Consider the following 24,305-nt stretch of genomic DNA (forward strand, 5'->3'; position numbering starts at 1 on the left):
CAGCAACAGCGACCCTCCTAGACACTATGAGCAGCGGAAGCCTCAGCCATGCACATGGGCACTGGGAGCCTTGGACAGACACACCAGCCTCCTATCAAACACTCTCAGAAGCAGGAACACTTCCAGAAGTCAGGGAGTTCTCTGAATCACGCTCAGAATCCCGAGACACAGCCCAAGCCAGGAGGTCCTCGAGGGCAACACCCAAACCTCGACTGTCTCATTCCGCAACGGGAAGCTCCCTCCCGCCAAAGAGACGCAGGAACGAGCAGCAGACCAGCATCTCAACGTGGAGCAAGAAGGAAGCTCTTACCAGCACACTTGGTCCTGGTGGTGAGGGGAGGCCCTGGTGGCCCTGTGCCCCCCTCGCCTGGCCGGGTGAGCAGCACACGGATCTCATACTCCACATCGGGGTCCAGGTGCCACAGCTTGTAGTTGGGAGAGTCGACAATGTGGGTCTCAGCCCAGGTGCCAGTGGTAGTGCGGTATTCCACCTCCTTCAGGATGATGGGGCCATCTCCGATGATGGAGTTGGCATTGGGCTTGATCCACAGGTAGGTGGCCCCCACGGCCAGCAGCTCCGGGGGGGCAATGGGCGTGGGAGGCTCTGAAAGACAAGCAATCAGCAGAGGACCCTCAGTGGTTTGCACAGCAGAATCCAAGCTCATGTGGACAAGTGGCAGAATTCCAGACACAGTCACATAAAAGAGCAAAAGACCTTTGTAAACCCACACACCTCTCACTTTCTCACTTTTTAAAAAAGATTTATTTACTTAAGAGGCATAGTTACAGAGAGAGGGAGAGAGAGACAGAGTGCAAAGGTCTTCCATCCACTGGTTCATCCCCCCAAATAACCACAACGGCCAGAGCTGAGCTGAGCTGAAGCCAGGATCCAAGAACTTCTTCTGGGTTTCTCAGGTGTGTGCAGGGGCCCAAGCACTTGGGCCTTCTTCTACTGTCTTCCCAGCCCCTCAGCAGAGAGCTGGATAACAAGTGGAGGAGCCAAGACTTGAACCAGCGCCCATATGGGATGCCAGTGCCACAGGCAGTTGCTTAATCTACTATGCCACAGCACCTAGTCCCCCCTCCAACTTCTCTAGTTTTTGTTGTTGTTGTTGTTGTTGTTGTTTTTGACAGGCAGGGCTAGACAGTGAGAGAGAGACAGAGAGAAAGGTCTTCCTTTTTCCGTTGGTTCACCCCCCAAATGGCCGCCACGGCAGGTGCACTGTGCCGATCTGAAATCAGGAGCCAGGTTCTTCTCCTGGTGTCCCGTGCGGGCACAGGGCCCAAGCACTTGGGCCATCCTCCACTGCCTTCCTGGGCCACAGCAGAGAGCTGGACTGGAAGAGGAGCAACCGGGACAGAATCCGGCGCCCCAACTGGGACTAGAACCCGGGGTGCCGGTGCTGCAGGCGGAGGATTAGCCAAGTGAGCCGCGGCGCCAGCCTCTCACTTCAGTTTTCAACAAATACAATACCTCCTTCACTGAAAGAAAGCAAAGAAAGAAGGTGGTATAAGGAAATGGTTTTTCCAGAGCACAAAGAAGCTGTTCGAGTGAAGATTCTTCCTCTCCCCTGCAAAGAAAAACCTAGCTGTACAAAAGCACAGTTCAGTTCACAATCCAGTCTGAGATGTGTAAACACAGCCCAGGGAGGACCACATGGATCGTTAACGGACGTTCTCCCCAAACCGCGATAGAAAGAACAGAGCTCTCACTCAACCTTGGCAGGTTCCTTCCAGCAGAGCGAGTGCCAGTTGCCAGAGAACACTCAGAATTAAGGGTCAAAGGATCATCTTGTATCTGCTCTGTGCTGCCACCTCTCTTCCATTAAGTTCTACGCGGTTAGGTAAAATTGCAACAGGCTTTTATAGTGGCTTCTTTCTGGCAATCCTTAACCCACTGACAAAGCTGCAGAAATTAAATGCTTATTTCGTTCTTCCTACATACCAGGAAAATTGACATGCATTATTTCACGTGATTTGGGTGACAAAATAATGACTTCTATTTTGATGGGGAAAAAAGAATTTTAGAATGCAAGTGATCAGGTCACGTAACCACATTCGTGGAGCAGTTACGGAGGGTGAAGGCCATGCCTGTGTAACTTCTTGGCCCAGGTCTCTGCTTGCAAGGTTTTCTGCCTCTTGATACTCATTTTCTTTTAATCAAACTGGGTGTTATTGCTTGCATTTAACAAAGACAGCAGTGTAAGAACAAAGAAAATGAGAAGAGAGGCTACATCCCGATTTGCTACCACTCCTTATAACAGCCAGTTTTATTTCTCTGTATTCTATTCTGACATTAATTCATGTACCTTTTTTCATGTGGTTACAACAACTCATAGAACCACTGTGTATTGGTCTTCCCTCACTGTGTGATGAGGACTTTACTTGTGACATGAAGTTTACTGTCATTGTCTCTGATAGCTGTGAAACAATCCACCAAGTTACCACACTAACCATTTTCCAAGTTTGCTATGGTATATAATCTGCACTAAACATTGTGCAAATGACTTCAGCCCTTGTCATTGTTTTTAGGGCTAAATTCCGGGGATTGGATTATGTCAAGGAGTATGAACAAGTCAGCAATCCTAGAGAATAAAGTAGAGTGAAGGATGCATTTAAGGGCAGGTTCAATGCAGATTTTGTTTGCGAACATGTTACTTTTGGGAGGCCTCTGTGCTCCACATATTAACAAAGGCAGGTATGAATTTTAGCTTGGAACTCAGGCGAAGGTCTCAGGGTAGAGACTCATTCAGCATCCCCCTTCTATTAATTACCTAGCAGCAAAAATTCTCCAGAAACAGAATAATTGCTATAAAACAGGGGTGGGCAATATTTTCTCAGTATGACTTGAAACAAATCTTAAGGGACAACTTCGGATTGCCACTATTATAGCGTACCATTTGGTCGTAGAAGGAAATTAAGCAGATTAGTCAAGCTGGATGCTTTCTTTACAAAGCCATGGAGGTTATTACTCAAGACCTTGTTATCTCAAAGGTGTTTGCAAATTGATTTTTGGATAATTTGTTCCAGGTAGAGAAGTTAAGTTGGCAGACAAATAATTTCTGGGCTCATCCTTTGTGCATTTTAAATGTATAGACCCTCTGATCACCATTATCAAGTCTCCAGGGTTCCCATCAGGCTCCAATGAGGCCCCGAGGGTGATATTTTGTAGCTCTGTGATGACTCTGCCTAATTCCTTAATATAATTATTCACAGGCTGGCCCTGGACAGAATTAAGAAGAGCAGACTTCAACACTTTGGGGGATGAGCAAGAGGCCACATTAAGCTCTCTTCCATCCACTTTTCGCTGTGTTTTTCTGCTCTCCTTTTTCAGGCACTAGCAGTTTTCAGATATGGACTATCAATCAAAAAGAAAATAATGTGTTAAATTTTCAGAATGCTTAATCTCATCTCATGTATTTCTGGGTACAAATATAACGACAGATGTCTACATTTCACCTTGCAAGTCCACAAAATCATGTGCAGAGTAGAGACTAGCCATTGGGTTCTCCCTCCCTCTGTCCCCTCAAGAATACACCATGCAGGTTCATCACAGCATTTCCTGTATCTGGCACCAAGAAGCCATGAGGTTGTGGCTCTGTTTTGTAACTGTTCTTTTATTTAGTGACCCACTGATTTAGAATTGCTATTCTTTAGAAGACACACCAGCTGGCGCCGCGGCTCAATAGGTTAATCCTCTGCCTGCGGCGCCAGCACACTGAGTTCTAGTCCTGCTTGGGGCACTGGATTCTGTCCCGGTTGCCCCTCTTCCAGGCCAGCTCTCTGCTGTGGCCCGGGAGTGCAGTGGAGATGGCCCAGGTCCTTGGGCCCTGCACCATTGGAGGGTGAACCAACGGCAAAAAGGAAGACCTTTCTCTCTGTCTCTCTCTCTATCCACTCTGCCTGTCAAAAAAAAAAAAAAAAATAGAAGACACACCAACTAGAGAGTCATAGAGAGGGAAGCAGAAATGATGTTCTGTCTTAATATCATTTTAAAAAAGATTTATGGGGCTGGCACTGTGGCACAGTGGGATAAAGTCCCAGCCTGCAGCGCCAGCATCCCATGTGGCCACTGGTTTGATTCCTGGCCGCTCTACTTCCCATCCAGCTCCCTGCTAATGCGCCTGAGAAAGCAGTGGAGGATGGCCCAAGTCTTTGGGCCCCTGCACCCACATGGGAGAGCCAGAGGAAGCTCCTGGCTCCTGGCTTCAGATCGGTGCAGCTCCAGCCATTGCAGCCATTTGGGAAGTGAACCAGCACAGGGGAGACTGCCCCACCTCTTTTCAAATAAATAAATCAATCTTTAAAAGCATCATTTTTTTTTAAAAGATTTATTTAAAAGGCAGAGTTAGAGAAAGAGAAATTTTCCATTTGCTGGTTCACTCCCCATGTGGCTGTATTGGCCAGGGCTGGGCCAGGCTGAAGCCAGAAGCCTAGAACTCCATCTGGGTCTCCCACGTGGGTGGCAGGGGCCCAAGGACTTGAGCCATTACCTGCTGCTGAGATGGCATTGGTACCTTCTAGTCCAGCATCGAAGCACCACAAGGACAAGAACCTGTGAGGCCACTCCAGGGCCTGGGCAGCAGCTGTCCTGAGGCTGTGGCCTGCCTTCTCCATGTAGATGGCGAGGTGACCCCTTAATGTAATTCCACCTCGTCCTCAGGCAGCAATCTCTAGACCGATCCTGTCTGTCTTTTCCCCGCTGTGAGCACTTGTAACAGTTTCGCTCCTCAGAAATTCCTACAGAGAGAAAAAGCGCTTCAAATAGCTGGAGATGGAGCTGTACACAGATGTGTTGTCTGCTCCAGACAGAAATCAAACATTTGGAGAAAAACTGAATGTTACCGAGATGTGAAATGAGCTTGGATTTGGTTAAGGTGCGGATCAACGGGCCTCCAACACTTCCCACCCCAGCTCAGCTCAGACCACCCAATCACCTTCCTCATTACCTAGCATTTCTCTTGCTGATCCATACAGGTCTGAGGGAATGCCCCCAACCCACCCCACCTGCCCACACACACACCCCCACACACAAGTGGACACACCTCACTCCTCACTTCCACCCTTCTGCAGGGGCCATTTCTCCCAACAGGAACAGCTTTCTGTGTTACCTTTCTCTAAACCAAGCCCGGTGTTCTTTTCAGATCTGCTGCCTGGCTACTTAGCTTTGTGGAACAAGAGCACGGAGTAGATGTTCAAAAGCTTCAAGCTGATTAAAATTCCTACTCATTTGCATGCAACAAATGGCATGACACATAGATTTTATGGGGAATTAATTTTATAGGTAGATAATTTGTGGTCCATTTTCACAGCCAATAGAAAAACAGTTCAGGATTATGAAAAAAAATGCAGATAAAAGTTACTAGTTCTTCTTGGGAGAAAAATTACATTCTGGGCACCTTGGCATACATCTGCACCATGACGTCTAAGATGGGGGACCTGAGATATTACAAGGATAGGTCCTACTGGATGGTGAGCAACCACAGTCCTCTTTCTCAACTAAAAGCCTACAAGAGGAGCATGGTCTTAAGACAGATTGAACTACACTAAGAACCCAAACCCTAGGGCCGGCACCGTGGCACATTGGGTTAATCCTCTGCCTGCGGCACCAGCATCCCATATGGGTGCTGGGTTCCAGTCCTGGTTGCTCCTCTTCCAGTCTGGCTCTCTGCTGTAGCCCGGGAAGGCAGCGCAGGATGGCCCAAGTCCTTGGGCCCTGCACCCACATGGGAGACCAGGAGAAGCACCTAGCTCCTGGCTTCGGATTGGCACAGCGCCAGCCGTAGTGGCCATTTGGGGGGTGAACCAACGGAAGGAAGACCTTTCTCTCTGTCTCTGTCTGTAACTCTACCTGTCAAATAATAATAATAATAATAATAATAATAATAAAAAGCCCAAACCTAAGAAGAGCTAGAAGTGTTTTTTTTTTTTCCCTCAGATATAGCAAAAGCTTCAAAACCAGGAATTCATTGAGCTATTAACTCTGGATTTGATATTAGCCTGAACGTAAACACCACAAATTCTTTCAGAAAAGTATCATGCTCAGAGAGACTCTCCATAAGTACAGAAGTTCAAACTTAAAAAGTCAAACAAACCAAAAGCCCACCTATTAACACACCTAGATGCTAACACACCGAAATGTTGATCATTTCCTTAGGGCTGTAAGGAAATGGGCAATTTTGTTTCCTTTTTCCTTTTCTCTTCAAATGTTTTCTAAGACACCTGCATTGTTATTTACTACAATGATTTTTTTTAAGTGAGGGTTTTTCTTATATTTCAGGATTTACATATGGATGTGACCTGTGCTGGAGTCTGTTCTCTCAATCCCCAGGAGTGTTCAGCCAGTCTCCCCTCCCATCCACCCAGGAATCAAGAACCACAGCTATGCCCGTCTGCCCAGTGAGTTCCCTACCAATTGCTCATCTAGGACACAATCTCCACCCCTCTACTACGCTCACTGTATTTTAATCTCTCTTAGACAAAGAACAGCTAAAAAGTGTGAATTCCAGCCCAGCTATATTTCAGTCGTACGTAGCAGATGCTGGTGGTAGCCAACCCACATGCCCTTAACCTACTCCAGAAGTCATGTGCAGTTTCATGGACAACACCTCAACGTTCTGATGACGTCCACCGCCAGCACCTCCTCCTCTCTGCCATAGGATCATAATTGGTACATCCACTCTGCCCTGCCATCGCACAAAGAGTTGTCCCTCCCAGGATACGGTGGATAGCAGTTAGTGGACAAACACCCTATTTCCTTGCTCTTTGGTGGGACAACAGGATGGTTTTACTTTGTCTTTTAGATGGCCCCTGGTCAAACTGAGCATCAGTCACCTCCAAGGCTTTTAATGTACCAACTAGGGACTTGTCTTCCTTCTCTTTTTTCCCTCTCCTATTTACTGGTGCCCCTTTCAACTCCCAGATAAACTACTTGCCAATCATTGTCTCAGGATATGATTTTGAAGAAATCCAGTCTACAATTTTATGAAAATCTGAGCAACCTACTTGACATCTCCCATCTCCCATCTCAAATCCTTTGTCTGCCCATGGGGTTAATAGTACCAGCTCCTTTGCAAGGCTGCCTTGAGGATTAAACAAGTTAGTACACTGAATGTTCTGAGAAGAGCCCCAGCACATAGCAAGTGCAGTGTTTAGCCGCTTTCCTCATCACACTCCCAACCAGCTACATTTCAGCTACTCAGCAGGCATTGGAAGCCTTAGCTGGTGTGTCCATTGTGTGGTCCCTGCAGAGACACAAAGATCCTACTAAATGAACCCTCTCTTCCTGTGTCAGAATAAAAAGGACCCACGGCCACATCAGCGTGTACTCTGACCAATATTCCTACAAGCAAATAAATTTAAGAGCTCAGCCTCAGTCTACTTAACACAGTCGTGTTGAAACCTGTGAAGACACTGAGAAATGCATAATTCAATTTAACAACTTAGCACTGGATGAGATTTTATAACCTGCACCACTCTCTCTGCTCCTGGCTCCTCTTTCTCCCCCAGAGCCTCATCATTGTTGAGATTACTCTTTGCTGGGCCACTTCCCAAAATTAAGAGCCAAGTAATCATTCTAGAAGAGGCTTCCTTTCCCTGCTTGCTAATCAGGAGTCCTCAGAAATCATGAATCAAGAGTTTGTCTCCCAAAGAGAGGAGCCTAGGAGAAGCAGGATTCTAAAGCTTCGGAATTAGAGGCCACACTATAAAAGCAGCTTGTTCCAGAACAGCAAAGGGCCACAAACAGGCGCTCTTTGCCTCATCCGCCCAGCTGTCACTCAACAGCCTTGCTATGGCTCACTGGCTGGAAGGAACCCATGCCTTAGCGTTTGTATCTTGGAGTTGCAGAGATACCCAAGCCTGCCCACCACATGAAGGTGAGAGTTACTGTTACTGCAACTGAGGAAGGGCAAAACCACTCCCAGCATGAGTGATGCTCACCCTCACACCGAAAGGTAAGGACAATTATAGTGTGAACTTTACAGGTGGAGGAATTAAAGGAACATGCCAGCTATTGGCATCTGATCTTTTAACTTCCAGTCCACCTTGTCTGAATCAGCTCTGTGACTCTGGGGCTAGGCCCCTGCAAACTGCTCTTCCAGGCTCCCACGCCAGCAGGTTTAGGAGACCCTAGGTGGAGAACAGAACTCTGGAAGATGGCTCTCTTCCTGGTTCAGAGTCCCTTCAGCATCATTCCAGTGACGGGACAGCTCTGCTCTGCCTGTAATTTCTCCTGCCTCCCACACCACCCATCACACAGCACATCTCAAGAGGTCCCAGCAGGAACTAGGATATAGCCCTGACCTCTGCAGTACCATCTGTGGGGTCTCCCTCTTCCAGGGTCCCAGCATCAGCCCTGCAGAGTTCCTTCCAGATTCTCAGGCCCCGTGATCTCACCTGTCCTGGTTGCTGCCCCAGGCCAGGTGTGGTGGCTGCTTCCTGCCATTCTTGGCTTCTTGTACAACCCTCTTTCACTTTGGCATCCTTCCACCACTTGCGTGACAAATTTCTTTCAATAAAAATCCTCTGCTTGAAATTCCTGATGTGGTTTGGGGTTTCCTGGACCCTGACTGATAGAGGTAGATACTACAATTATCTTCATTTTTCACATGAAGAAACCAAGGCAAAGAAGTAACTGCCCAAGGCCATGCAGGTGATACCTGGCGGAGCCCGGGTACCCACGCTGTTTTGCTCTGAAGGCTGTGATCTGAATGATGCACTAAGCTTTCCTGGTGTCCTCCTCTCCACAGTCAGCTGTGGAAGGAGGCAAGTAAATGAGAGCTGGGAGGTCTTCAGCTCCACAAACACGTGCTGAGGGCTGACTCCGCTATGTCCCGAGAACAGCAAGTCAAAGCAAATAACTCCGTCTACCCTGGAGGCACCCAGGACACGAAGAAATGAAACATGCCGAAATCAATGAGCTACACAGTAAAGTGACAAAGACTGGGCAGTGGCAGGCCCGGGGTCCTGTGGACGCGTAGAGGCATGTGATATGCAGAATAAAGGCTCCAATGCCGTTCAAGTTATCTCCAAAACTGATGCAGCAACCGGGACTCTGAAGACGTGACTCCGTTAAGGTTTGTGAGTGAGAGAACACCCTGGATTATGCCTGATGTGATCCAGAGTCCTAGTAAGTGCAGGAGGGCAGGCAGAGAGTCAAAGAGGCTGCCTTCTGGCTTTGAAGGCAGAGGAAGGGACCACTGACAGGGAAAGCTGGTGACCTTTAGAAACTAGAGAAGGTGAGGGAGTGGCGTCTCCCCTAAGTCAAAGGAACACAGCCCGCTCACTCATTCTAGACTTCCGATTTCGGCACTACAAGACAGTAACTTCATGCTATTTTGGACCACCAAGTGTACAGTAATTAGTTACAACAGTAATGAGAAACTAATACAAAGTGGCAGAGGTCAGGGAAGGCTTCCTGGAGAAATCCAATCATGAACCAGGTCTTGAAAGCAGACAGGACTCAGTGAAGCAGTATTTATAGCTTAATACCTAATGATCTGACACCCACACAATTTTATACTCTCTCTCTAGTAACTGCCACAAATGAGAGAAAACATGTGCCATTTGTCAGGCTTGTTTCACTTAGCTTAATGATCTCCAGTCCCATCCATTTTGTTGCAAATGTCAGGAATTCATTCTTATAGCTGAGAAAGATTCCATCGTGTATATATACCACATTTTCTTTATTTAGTCATTAGTTGATGGACATCTAGGCTGTTTCCAGGACTTTGCTACTGTGAATTGAGCTGCAACAAACGTGGGAGTGCAGGTATCTCTTTCCTATGCTGATTTCATCTCCTTTGGGTATATTCCAGGAGTGGGATAGCCGGGTCTTAAAGATCCATTTTTAGTCTTCTGATGGATCTCCATACTGCTTTCCATAATGGTTATACCAATTTGCATTCCCACCAACAGTGCATTAGGGTACCCTTTTCTCTACAACCACGCCAGCACTCGTTATTTTTTGATTTCTGGGTGACGGCCATTCTAATTAGAGTGAGAGGACACCTCCCTGTGGTTTTTATTTACAATTCCCCGATGGCTAGTGATCCTGAGCATTTTTTTAATGTGTCTATTGGCCATCTGCATTGCTTCCTTTGAAAAATGTCTATGTATATCCTTTACCTCTTTCTTAATTGGATTGTCTTTTGTTGAGTTTCTTGAGCTCCTTATATCTTATGGATGTATTTGCAAAAGCACAGTGTGCAAATATTTTCTCCTATTCTGTCAGGTATCTCTTCATTTTATGAGCTGTCTCCTTTGCTGTGTAGAAACTCCTTAGCCTAATGTGATCCAACTCTGTTTTTGCTTTTATGGCCTGAGCTCTTGGGGTCTTACTCAAGAAGCTTAGGACAATTACTATCTGTTTCAAGAAAAAATAGAAAATAGAAAAAGACAAAATACACACATGGCTATAATGTCTACATGAGATGAATGTAGCAAAATTTGAAAGGTTTAAATTTCAGAACTAAAAATGTAAACTTATATAATTATAAAAAATAAAAAAAAGGAGGAAAAGCCAAGGAGAGTAACAGGCACTGGGGGAGGCGGGGCCTTCAGAGACAAGACAACAGGATTATCCAAGAGCTGCACGTTCCCCTAAAACACAGCTGAGGAGGAAAACAGGAAAAGGCAATCCAAGAGATCAACAGGGACAAGATGAAGAATGACTGCCATCCTGCTGTAAACAGTGGAGTTTGGGACAAGTTCAGTGAGACCTAGGTGGAGAAGGGGTCTTAGAGAGAAACTACAGACTGGGGTCTGAAGGGAAGTTATGTCATGATGGAGGTCTGGCCAGTGTCCTGGATTTGGGGCAACAGTGGCAAAGTCAGAGGCCCTAGACACAGGTTTAGGAGACTGGATGGATAGACAGTGTAAGGGAGATAGGATCAGTACAAGGCTAAGCTTCAACAGGTGGAGCAAATCCTAGACATGTGTTCAGAGTCCTCCCTTAACCTCTGTTCTAGTTGCCCAGTGCGTATACACAGATGTCTGCCTCAGTTTCTCTACCCAGCACCCTAGTACTGTATACTAGCTTCTCCGCACTATGCCCAGTGCCCTACAGTTCACTCACTTGCATTGTTTATTCATTTTCACCTACAAAGGCCAGTGTAGCATACTGTGGAGTGCAAGACCACTGGGTCAGAGACCGGCTTGCAACCTCTGTCACTTAATGGTGTGAATTAGGGCAAGTTTCCTAACATCCTCCAACCTCAGTTTCTTTGAGTGTAAAGTCAGGCAATGGTGTCTTGCTGGGTCCTTATGAAAACCAAATGCAAATGGGAAACATGGCTGAATGGAGATCGAGCTATTCTCCCCCCCCCCCCCCCACCCGCCTTTGGCCTTGGCCTCCTGCACTGGTCTCTCTCTCCATTCTGCAGACCTCTCCATTAAAGGGCCATTCAGCTCAGATTCAAAGACCCCTGCTGTCCCCTCACCATGCATTTGAACACTCAGGGCATCCTGCACTCATGTATCACACGTAATAAAATCAATTTCAGCTCTATGCATGAGGAAGTCACCGATTTCCCACTGGGACCAGCAACTCACACTCAACAATCACTGAGAGGGGAGGGATGTGAGGAGGGAGGGACACAGCAGCTGCCTTAACAGAATATGATTGAGAAAAAGAGATAAGAGGTGCTTGGAATGGGGAATGGGGGAAGAGACAAGCAATTCAAAGCGGCCCGAGTCCAGGCAGCTCCATCAGTTAATGCTACCGGCCCCAGCAACGATGGCTTACACAGAAGGGGTTGGGACTTCAGTGATAATGTTACTTTGCAAATTTCTCTCCTTGGCCTATCCCTATGTGCAAGAGGGAGATGCATAATTAGTCTCTAAGCTGCTGAAATGGCTAGAAGTGACTGGAAGTATCGACTCCTCTGAAGTGTCTGGAAGGGGTGTCCAGGTGGATTAACAGGCTTATCCCAACAGCCCACTCAGTCGTGGGGAGAGTTTAAGAGATGACTGCCCCTTTTATGTAAAGAAACTGAAAAATTAGCTTCTTCCCAGCTCCCCCCACCTTGTTCCCCAAGGGCTGCCTCCGGCTATGCCACATCCAGGCAGAGACAGCTAGCAGAGCCTACACAACCACTCTTTGGGAAACCACTTGGAAACACAGAATCCTGCAAGGTCCCATGGTCCACAGCCCCACCCACAGAGGCCAAGGTGAGATATCAGCTCTGAGAAGAGGACTACTAGCTTCACGCTGACGTCCACCACTGGCCCTGCATGGGCTGTTTCTGTGATCGGAGAGACAGGAGACAGAGGAAAAGCCAAGTCACTTCAGATACTGTTCTAGATATTTCTAACATCTCTTTCAAGTACTTCTCAAAACATGGTGACAAGGACCCCAAAGAAATATATAGTGGGAGAGGGAGTGGGAGATGGGATGATTGTGGGTGGGAGGGAAGTTATGGGGTGGGGGAAGCCACTATAATCAAAAAGTTGTACTTTTGAAATTTATATTTATTAAAGTTTAAAAAATAAAAAAAATATATAGTGACTTCCAAGGGGATACAGAAAGGAAGAGTTTTTAGCTAGAACACCTTCCTGGAACAAAAGTCTACTTGAAGAGATAGGGTACAATCAGCTTAAATTTTTACATGGATAAATGGTTTCAATGAATTATCACCTTTACACAATTCTTTCAGAGAATACAGAGAAAAAATATTTCCAAACTCATTTTACAAGCCCTGGATATAGCTGTCAAACCAAGATCTTACAAGGATATGACAAGAAAAGAAACTTTCAAGCTAATTTCTCTTGTAGAGTAAAAAATCCTACATATTACACAGGGTAGCGTAAGTTTGCAGAAAAATGGATTTTTTGAATTTCGTGCATGATTTTTCCATAGTGTGCATTTCTTTTTTCTTAATATTTAATTTATTTGAAAGGCAGAGTTAGAGAGGCAGAGGCAGAGGGGGAGGGAAAGAGGGGGCAGGGGCGGGGGAGAGAGAGAGAGAGAGAGAGAGAGAGAGAGAGAGAGACTGACTTCCATCCCCTGGTTCACTCCCCAGCTGGCCACAATGGCCGGAGCTGTGCTGATCTGAAGCCAGTAGCTAGGAGCTCCCTCTGGGTCTCCCATGTGGGTGCAGGGGCCCAAGCACTTGGGCCATCTTCCACTGCTTTCCCAGGCCATAGCAGAGAGCTGGATCAGAAGTGGAGCAGCCGGGTCTCAATCCGGCACCCACATGTGATGCCAGCACTGGGTGGCAGCTTTACCAGTTATGCCACAGCGCTGGCCCCCTTAGTATGCATTTCACATGAAGTGTGTAAAGTGCCCTCATGTTACCACACCAAATCCAGTGATACACAAAACGAAACATAGATCACATGTTAGGTTTATTCCAGGACTGTAAGATTGGTTTAATATGAAAGAATTTGGGCCCTGTCCTGTGGCCTAGTGTGCTAATCTTCTGCCTGTGGTGCAGGCACCCCACATGGCCACCGATTCATGTCCCAGCTGCTCCAGTGGATGGAGGAGCTTTCTGTCTGTCTGATCTCTCCCTCTCTCTGTAACTCTGCCTCTCAAGTAAATAAGTTTTTTTAAATAGAAGAATGTATTAACATACCTCCTCATATAAAAACTAAAAGATAAAAACAGTGTAGTCATCTCAAGAGATGCCAAGAAGCATTTTATGAATGTCAACAGCCGTTAGGAAGAGAAGGAAAGCCGCTTACTGACAAAGCACACCCAAAATGTGATCATCAGTACTGAAATACTGAATGCTGCCCCCAGTGCTACAAGACAAGGCAGTCAGCCTGAGAAACCAAGAAAAAATATTGGAAAGTAATACAGCTATCATTTTTAAAACATTTATTTGAGGCCGGTGCCGCAGCTCAATAGGCTAATCCTCCACCTGCGGCGCCGGCACACCGGGTTCTAGTCCCAGTCGGGGCACCAGATTCTGTCCTAGTTGCCCCTCTTCCAGTCCAGCTCTCTGCTGTGGCTCAGAAGTGCAGTGCAGGATGGCCCAAGTGCTTGGGCCCCTGCACCCGCATGGGAGACCAGGAGGAAGCACCTGGCTCCTGGCTTCGGATCAGCGTGGTGCGCCGGCCGCAACACGCTGACTGCAGCGGCCATTGGAGGGTAAACCAACAGTAAAGGAAGACCTTTCTCTCTCTCTCACTGTCCACTCTGCCTGTCAAAAAAAAAAAAAAAAAAAAAAAAGATTTATTTGAGAGAGTTACAAAGAGGAAAGAGAGAGAGAGATCTTTTATCTGCTGGTTCATTCCCCAAATGGCCACAATGGCCAGGGCTAGGCCGATCTGAAACCAGGAGCAAGGAGCTTCTTCTGGGTCTCCTACCTGAGTGCAGGTTCCAAGCACTTGGGCCATCTTCTGCTGCTTTCCCAGGCACACCAGCAGGGAGCTGGATTGAAAGTAGAACAGCCAGGACCCAAACGAGTGCCCCATATGGGATGCTGGTGCCTCAGGTGGCAGCTTTACCTGCTACACCACGGTGCTAGCCCCAAGTTTTAAAAAGACACTGCAAAGCCTTTTGGTATTGGCTTTTTTTCCACTTAGCATCATACCCTGGAAATTAATCCAGGTTGTTGTTTCAATCACTAGTTGATTCCTTTCTACCAATGAGTAATGTCATGTGTGCATATAGTGGGTTTTGTTTTTTTTTTTTTTTTTTTTTTTTGTATTTGAGAGGCAGAGAGAGGAAGGGAGGGAAGGTGACAGAGTTCCCTCATCCCTCATCTGCTGGCTCACTCTCCAAATACACACAAAGGCCATGTGTGGGCTGAAGCCAAAGCCTGGAGCCAGGAACTCAATTGTGGTAGAACCTAATTACTTGACCCATAACCGCTGCTTCCCTAGGTCTGGATGAGCAGGAATTTGAAAATAGGGAGCTGGAGCTGGGTATTGGAACCCAAGTAGTTCTATGTGAGATGTCTGAGGTGTTTTTAAAGATTTATTTTATCTACATGAAAGGCAAAGCTAGAGAGAGAGACAGAGACAGACAGAATCTCCATCCTCCAGTCCTCTCCCCAAATGGCTGCAATGGCCAGAGCTAGGCCAGACCAAAGCCAGGAGCCAGAAGCCTCCTTAAGGTCTCCCACATGGGGCAGGGGCCCAAGCACCTGAGCCACCCTCTGCTGCCCTCCCAGGCTCACCAGCAGGGAGCTGGATCAGAAGTGGAACAGCCGGGACCCAGAGTGTAGGCCCTAGCTGCGGCCCCAGAAGCCTGAGTCTTAATGAGTACCTTAACCACTAGGCTAGATGCCCCACCACCACCTCTCCGCAGGTCGCTTATCATTCACCTTTTGAAAGTCACCCGAGTTGTCTCATGACTTTCATGACTTTCGCTCTCAGAAGTACAGCTGCCGTGAACACTCACGTACAGGTTCCTATGTGAACACAGCTTTCATTTCCCTGGGATAAATGCACGGGCGGTCCATTGCTGGAACTTGTCCCACCAGACTACTTTCCCGAGTGGCCACACCACCGTACATTCCCACCAGCAATGGAGGAGTGACCTTTCTTGCCAGCACCAGTGTCGTCACTCATCACTAGTGTTGTGTTTTGGCCATTCTGATCTGTATAGTGACATTTCATTTTAATTTGTACTTCCCTAATGACTAATGATATTAAACATCTTCAAATGCTTATTTGCCATTCTGTGTATCTCTTCAGTAGAATGTCTGCTCTAATTGCATTGTTAAGAATTTATATATCCTGGATACTGGTCCTCTGTCTCATATGTGGTTGGCAAATATTTCCTTCCCCTCCATGGTTTTCCTTTTATCTTTTTTGCATGAGTTTCCACAAACTGAAAGTTTTAATTTTGATTAGCTAGAATGTATCAGATTTTCCAGTCGTAAGTCATGCTTTTGATGTCAAGGCTGTATTTCTTTTTTGCTTTTGATTATACGCAAATTTACCAGTTCTCACAAAGCAGCTCAAATTCCTGACAAAACTCTGTTCAGGCACTCAGTCGACAAACACAGAACTATGGCTGCTTCTATTCTTTATTTTAACATACAGAGTGTTTTTTCTTGTTAACACAGAAATGTGGAAAAATATGTCTACATTATTTTGAAAGTTCTAGTGGCATTCTGCATTAATTTTTTAGAAGCATAATATTTTAAAAATTATTACTTCCATCAGAATGATGGATAGTTGTTTAAAAATGGGAAACCTGAAGAATTTGCTCAAACCTATTAAAAAGTTGCAAGACAATAAAATCCAGAACGACCTCTGACTGGGAGGCATGTATGTAACTCGGCAGCGTCTTTCAGAATCCCCTCATTGGACCTTGCGGCGGCGAAGACGGGAATCGCAGATTCAGTTAGCGGCTCCATAGCCAGCAGCTGCCCATCAGCTCAGTGTAAGATCTGCATAGACGTTTAGCCAATCTGTAGCGTTCATTACTGTATCTCTTGTACAAGAAAATCTTACACGACATCTAGGTACGAACATCCCTTCTGCGGGGATACTTAGAGACAGACAGGCACGGGCACTTCTAACAAGGGCCACAGTGAGCCCTCGCTGCAGGTGTCCACACCTTCCCTGAGAGTGGGCTGGACCGGATGACTCGCTTCTAACAGAGTGCCCTGGAAGTGAGGTTACTTCTGAGACTATGACGCTGTCTCTCCCTCCCTGCTCTCTTCTCCCTCTTACCCCTCTCTCTCTTTCACTCCCTCCCTCACTCCTCTTGTCCTCTCCCCCCTCTCCTCTGTCATGCTGCGATGGCCCTATGGAAAGCAACACAGCAGAGAAACAGTACCTTCTGCCAGCAACTAATGAGGCTCTACAGCCTGCCAAAGGCTGCATCCGTGATCTCTGAAGTTCATCTTCAAGACTGTCAAGAGCCCTGCCAGTGAGCCCAGACTCTCCCCAGCCAAGTCTCGATGCGACCACAGTCCCAGCAGACTCCCCGATTACATTGATGAGACACCCCAGACAGAACAACCAACCAGGCTACACCAGGATTCCTAATTTTCTGCTGTCAGACAATAAGTGTTCGTTATTTCAAGCCACTAAAATCTGGGGTAGTTTTCCATGTAGTCATAGGTGACTAATATACCATAAGTATTCCATTGATAACTAATTTGGAGGTATGCCAGACTATTTTTATTTTATTTTTAAAAGATTTTATTTGAGCGGGAGAGCGGGAGAGGTCTTCCTTCTGTCAGTTCACTCCTCAGATGGCCACAAGGACCAGAGCTGTGCTGATCCGCAGCCAGGAGCCAGGTGCTTCTTCCGGGTGTCCCACGTGGATGCAGGGGCCCAAGCACTTGGGCCATCCTCCACTGATTTCTCAGGCCATAGCAGAGAGCTGGAATGGAAGTGGAGCAACTGGGACTTGAACCAGCACCCATGTGGGATGCCGGCGCAGCAGGCGGAGGATTAACCTACTGTGCCACGGCACCAGCCCCTACTAGACTATTTTTCAACTAAATAAGGAAAAAGTCTTGACTAAAAGCTAATATGATAAAAAGGCAAAATCAAATGTGTCCTCCAAAAATGTCCAATGCTTCATTTAAGATCAGTTTCAGAGTCCCTTTTGGGGTGAAACTAGCAGAACGAGCAAAAGATTGGGGAAGATATGGCTGAATCAGTTTAAATATTTTTTAAAAAGGAGGCAGCCAACTCTTACTGAAGGGTGCTCTCAGAGGAGAGATTCTAGTGCACTTAAAAATGTACTCAAGCACTTGGTAAGCCTGGTGTTTTATTTTGCAGTGCAAGCAAACATAAGGATTAACATTGGGCGATTTTACCCATTTCTCCTCTATATTCTCTGAAGGCACAAATTTGCGAAGTACTTGAAAGAAAGAGAACTGTCAACAAGATCAGGATGGATGTTTGCAGGGTAGTAACTCAGCATATCACAGACAAAACTGTGGGCAGGACAAGGGAGTCCACAGCAAGGTACTGTGAATTGGAATGTTCCAGCAGGTAAAGCATCATGCAATAATAAAAGCTAGTCCTAAAGTATGCCTCTTATTTCATCAATGGAGTGTGGAAATGTAGGAACATGTTTAAAAGTCACCTTCATGGTCACACATGCAATAAACTGAGAAGTGAATTTGAAAGCCTATCTCAGCTTACTCAATGAGGCACATGATGGTCTCAGTGAAATTGCCATCGTTCTTCGCTTGGCAAAATCGCATACAAGTAACAATAGCTTGCTTTAAAATCTCGCCTAAAACCTCAGAGATTTTTATCAATAGAACAATCTGATTAAAGGACAAACAGGTTTATGGCCGAAGTTTTCCCAGAGTATTTTAAAAAAAAAAAAAAAAGTTAAGAACTGCCGTCTAACAGTCATTCCCACAGAGCTCTTCACAGCTTGGAGGCCTTCATGGCCTCTTCAAATTGCCCCGTGAATTTTCTCTTCTACCTTTGATTCCCCTAAAGGAGAGGAAATAGAACGTAGATTACACGTTCTTCCTCAGAAACCCCAGCGAGGTTTCCCAGCAGCTCGGGTGAACTCCAGACTGACCCCGAACTCTCAGTGTTCTGCCCGGAAGACTTATGTGGGAACATGGGGGGGCCTCAAGGTCAATTTGAAAGCCAAAGGAACCCGTTTTTTGCAGACAGGAAGTATCAACAGAGCCTCTCTAAGAAATGAGGGGGTCATTATTAAAACTCTGCATGATCTGATCCTTGAAGGTGCCATTGAGAGGGCTACACCGAACTCACACTTCACGGGCAAACAGCCTGGGTCACTCCACACACATTCCCTACACAAGGCCAAGTAGGAGGTACTTCAAAAAACTTATGGACTATGCAGTAGAAAAGACGAGCTTATTTTATTGCAGAAACATTTTGAAATACATGCATAGCTTTTAGTAATATGCACTTTTAATGATTTAAAAATATTTATCTGAAAGGCACAATTACAGAGAGAGGAAGAGAATCAGCAATTAGGAGAAAGCACCATTCTCTATCTGCTGTTCACTCCCCAAATGACTGCACGAGCCATGGCCTGGCCATGGCCAGACTCAGGAGCCTGGATCTCTCCCCAGGACTTGCAGGTGGGTGGCAGAGGCCCAAGCACTTGGGCCATCTTCCACTGCTCTCCCAAGTGCATTAGCAGGAAGCTGGATTGGAAGTGCAGCAGCCCAGACTTGAACCAATGTTCCCATGGAATGATCCCATCGTGGTGGTGACTTAACCCCTGCTCCACAACGCCAGTCCCTTCATGAACACGAACCCCATACACTGTTTAAGTAAAGGGTCTTTGGATTAATCCATTCCATTCTTCTTAATAAGTCTTTAGTGGCTTCTCTGGGGGGCTCTTAAACTCAGCTGCAAGTAGAACCATGTGAAGAGGAGTTAAGGCTTCTGATGCTTGGGTCCCAGCCTTAACAACTAAATCAGAATCTCTACAACATGACCCAGGTATCAGGATTTTTTAAAACTCAGTTGTTTCCATTATGTGGCCAAATTTGGAAGAAAAAAAAAAAAAACACTGGGCAGTATCATTCATTCCTCCAAACACTTCCTCAATACTCATCACATGCATGGCTTCTGGGCGAGTTCCTAGCCTCTCTCTAATGAGCAAAGTTACAGGCATCTCTACGTCTCTAATTCCAGCATCAGAGATGCCAGTGAATGCATACGTGAATGAAGGGATGAAAAAACAAATTACTTTCCTCATCCATCTGCCTCCTAGTTGCTTGAGATACAATGAGGAATTCTCATGTTCCCAGGTAGCCACACACAGACTGATCCAACAACCAACGTGTAACAATGTAGCAATAATGCCCACAAACTACTCCCCGCAGGGAATGATCCTGGAGAAGAAATCTAATCAAGGAGGTTTTTTTTTGTTTGTTTGTTTTGGTTTTGGTTTTTTTGCCAACATAAAAGCCCACTCCCCAGAGGCCAATACATCACCTTTCTCTGTGACCACATAAAATCCTTGTGGACTGAAGTATCACGTGCACTGATGCTGAATCATCTCAAACATGCAAGATCGATAGACCTCATCATATCTGAACTACCCATGTGCACCCACTAAAATAATTCTGCCATTCATGGCCCTACAGGACCGCACCTGTCTCAGAACATCCACTAGGAACCCACCAGCCTCTCTGATGTGTTCCAAAATGTGGCGCCTGGGGTTCCTTGAGGGTGCATGTTCAGACACTTACTTACAAATGATTTGAACAGCTGAAGATGTACTTCAACACACAACCGGAAACTAGCATACCCTTCCATGACAGGGATGATCGTGACATCAATTTTGGGTTGAAAGAAAAGGCAATCATGTGTCTTTTTTCCTAAAGGAAAAATATTAAATCAGAATAGACAGAAGAAATTATGAAAGAGGGGCTGATAAAACTGATGTATAGAAAATTCTGTTGGAGGCTTCTAGTTGTCGCTCATATTCTACAGAAGGCTGGTCAGTAAGTCTTTCTGCCCAACAGCAGAGGCGCCCTAGGGTGTGGACTGCAGCCCCTCGGACTGTGCCCAGCACGGATCCTTACACAGGCCTTCTGAAGAGGAACCATTTAGGGTAAAGACGATTGGCAAAGGAGTGAGCCTACTAAGCAATTCAGGTCATTGCTAAGAATATAATGCGGATACTATTCTCAGCAGCAGCCCTAAATAGCTGTGGTATCATGTCCCCTCTCCCCTCCCACACCTGGCAGTGTTCTGATCCTCCCCGACAATGGTGACAAGACCCAGGTGCCCGGCTCCTTTCCACCAGTCAGCCACTGGGCCACGGATCCAGGCAAGTACTTAAGTCCCAAGAGATTTGAATGCATTTCTTGACATAGCACCCAACGCTCCAGTGCTCTCCAGAGAACGACCTCTAGCAAAAAAAAAAAAAAAAAAAAGTACACACACACACAAAATAACACAAACCTCATTTTGATGTGCCCACAATCTTGAGCAGCTCACGGAAGTCACCTTGTCTCTCTCGCCTGGGCTCCATGTGCCACAGCTGCTGGGGTCCCTCACCACCAACAGCACAGGATCCAGTCCCCTTCAGTTCCTCCCACGCCACTCCACCCCAACTGAGAAGCCTGGAGGCTGGATACTCCCAGCCCCCGCTATAGGAGGATCTTCCACAGACTAGGAAACGGGCAGATGTGGAGTGTCTCATCTACAAAGTGGACCATTTTCTCAGTTAAAAAAACATGTTCTCACTTAAGAATGCTAATGGACCATGCACAGAAATAAAATTCCTGACCTACTTTGAAGCCGAACTTATTAAGCAAGCCAACCTTATTACTCGGAAGAGACTGTAAAACAGTGGAATAAAAGCTAAATGGAATTCCTCGCATCTTTTCTTTAGCAGGAGCAGCTGGGAAAAGACAATGGAGTAGTGGAGCCCTGGGCCAGTCATCAGCAGCCAGCACTCCCATCCAGCTTTCGTGCCGACTTCCTGTGTGACCCCAGAGGTGTCACTGGCCTGATGTAGATTTCAGAATCCTCAGCTGTGTCTGGACAAGGGGGTCCCTGAGGCCATTTCTATGTTATTACTAGAGATTCTACTCTTTACAAACATAACATTAAAATCAAGAGAATCAACTATCAAGGGCATAGTCTATCAGGTAAGACAAGTGCGGCTCTGAGATGAATACTTCGCCTGCAAGAAGCCTGCAGCCTGGCTGAGCTGGGAGGGCGGTCCGTACTGATTAATGGATTTATTTCCTAACAGCAAGTTGAAAGCCACCACCAGGCCACCGCAGACATAACACAACTTGTGTCTGCAACAAGAATTCCCTCTGGCTCTTCACCTGACAACTTCGGTTTAGCTGAACGAATCTCTCAGTGCATTTTAAACCACGGCCCAGCCACAAGCAGCCGCCTACAGGTTATAATCAGATTTTTTCACACTGGGAAAGCAGAGAGCAACGACGCATTTCCATGAGGTTTTAGGGCAATAACATGAGTCATTCCTGCCCATTGCGGAGAAAATCCGGGAGCTGCAATGGCAATTATCTAAACAGAACTGGAGAGAGGCTCCTGATGCAACAGCAGGCCTTGGGTACCCACACGAGGGTGGATTCGTCGGTAATGACGGCTGCTGCCGTGGGATGTTTAAGGCCGTTGTGCAGACGATGTCATGAAGCTGTGGGACTGGAGGACCCCTCCTCAGTTCATCTTTCGGGTTCAGAGATTCTTTCCTGCCTGGCGACTTCTGAACCTGCTCACCCTCACAGAGCTCAGAAAACGAGACCAGTGGGCAGGACAGACTCCCCAGAAGGAGCCAGGGGACCTGGGGATTAGGTGGAGAGTTGCAGATCCCACGCAGATTCAGAGCACGAAGCTGAGGAAACCAAGACCAAGGCAAAGCCAGCTTCCTCGAGTCCTGCAGAGCCCGGATGCTCTGCAGCTGCAGAGTGTGGGGGCCCGGGGAGAGGGCTGGAAGGTCCCTGCCAGAAGACCCTTGGATCACAGCTGTCGTCACTCACTGAATAGCCTGTTACAGTGCTCAAGCCACTTGTAGGTATTCAAGTCTCCAAAGGTCCTTGGGGAGAGCTAGAGTTAGAGTTCTTCTTTCTTCTCTTGTTACAGATATAGACACAGATTCAGAGAAATATACCCAAGGCCACAGAGCTATTAAATGGCAAAGACAGGAATGTGTGTGCAGCCTTCCACCACAAGGTTAGACCCTGATCCCAATCCACAGCCCCTACCTTCTTTACTGACCTCCCACATCTGCCAGTCACCATCTGTACCTACCAATCACAGCCGTTCTACTGATACAAGGACACTCCCACTCTCCATCAGGCTGAACTCTGAATAGCGTTCTCTCTGCCTTTGCTTCTGCAGCTCTGATGACTGTGGGCTTGCTCTGCTCTCCCAGCAATTCTGTGAGCTGCTGGAGAGTCCTTGTGTCACTGGGCCCAGAGTGCCTTTGCCTCAACTTCTTAGTGGTGATTCTCATGAACATGTCTGGGGATCAGTGAAGAGCAGGCAGGGAGCCCAAAGAGGTCAGGAAAGCAAGACAAACTCTGCTGCAGGAGCTGTCAGAGGCTGGTATCAGAACTCGAGGCTGCGCCACAGAAGGGCACCCCTGCACACTGGGCGGATCCCCACCTCCACAGCAATGGAGGTGGCAGCCTAACTATTATGTCTGGAGATTCTCAGTGAGCGGGGGGCTGGCCATCCTCCTCACTGCCTGCCCAGTGTCCTGGAATGAACACAGAACCTCAGCCCATAGAATGAAGACCCCAGAGCCCTTCACAACTGAAAAAGCACCATTCTGCCCCCACCAACCCATGGCAGGAAAGAGACCAAGACACAGCAAGAAGGGGTCTACTTGAGTTCTCTAAGGAAGACCAGGCCAAGGCTGGGACTAGACCATGGATCTAGATTCTCAGGTTCTAACCAACAAGATTTATACTCTCCAGTGCCTCCCCGAGACAACTCCTAGTTCTATGTTTCTCGATGTTGATTCTTCTGGCTAAGCATCTTCCTAAGTTTTTCTTGGATCCCTGCCATACAGCTATCCTGTATGTTTGTGCTGACTCTACCAACAGCTCCAGGTAGGCTCTGCTAGCTCCTGTCAATCAGCATCTTTGCCCTCCCACTCCCCTGGGAGAACTAGCTTAGGAAGCTTTCCCTGGCCCAAGGTGGACTAAACTAAACCCTCACTCTTCACCACTTCTGTGCTGCACATACACCCATTACAGCCCATATCCCACTCAACTGTAATTATATTTGCCACTCTGGGACCCTGCCTTCCAGACTCCAGAGCTCTCTGAAGGGAAGGCTTGTGCACTGACCAATCAAGCGGCAGATGCAGAACAGATGATCCATACATTGGACGTTGACTTTCTTCCTGCACCAAACTCAGCGCCTTCTCTATTCAAATCATATTCCAAATCACAGTCAAAACAATCACGCGCAAGCCCAGGCCCTGTGAAAACACAGCTTTTGTCTGTTAAAAACAGTGTCGCTTGTCACCCACACAGTGCCCTGTCATTTACCCGGCACTTACCACTTACTTCCTCATTACCTAATCTCATTTAGTACAGTTCTCGTGGCAGCCCTGGCTTCCACCATGTGCACTATTAGACGCTTGGAAGACCCAGAGCTGGGGTGCAATCAGGGAGCAAACTATGTGGTTGCAGCTAACTGGCGACATGTATGTGTTGCTCAAATTCACTGGGGCCCAGCCAGTTCACAGGTTCACCCACAAAGGCCTTCTGGGAACCGAGTTTGATATTTACAGTCTTACCTTGTATCTTCCCTGGCTTCAGCTACCCACTGAAATAACCACATCTTTCTAAATCAATGTCACCCATGTTTGAACATGGGTTGAGAAGTCAGATAAAATTGGGCATGAAAACAGAATCCCTCACTTGTCAGCTGCATGGCCT

General features: G+C 46.9%; 1 protein-coding gene across 1 annotated transcript in view; it reads right to left on the reverse strand.

Annotated features, from left to right (window-relative positions):
• PTPRT (protein tyrosine phosphatase receptor type T) overlaps nt 1–24,305 on the reverse strand; it is a 787,789-nt gene that overhangs the window by 587,521 nt on the left and 175,963 nt on the right. Inside the window, exon 6 of the mRNA XM_062202558.1 lies at nt 311–604. Coding sequence (XP_062058542.1) covers nt 311–604 — 294 coding nt within the window. The remainder of the gene's footprint in view (nt 1–310; nt 605–24,305) is intronic.

The sequence above is a fragment of the Lepus europaeus genome, chromosome 10 (genome assembly GCF_033115175.1).
Source record: "Lepus europaeus isolate LE1 chromosome 10, mLepTim1.pri, whole genome shotgun sequence".
NCBI classification, from domain to species: Eukaryota; Metazoa; Chordata; class Mammalia; order Lagomorpha; family Leporidae; genus Lepus; species Lepus europaeus.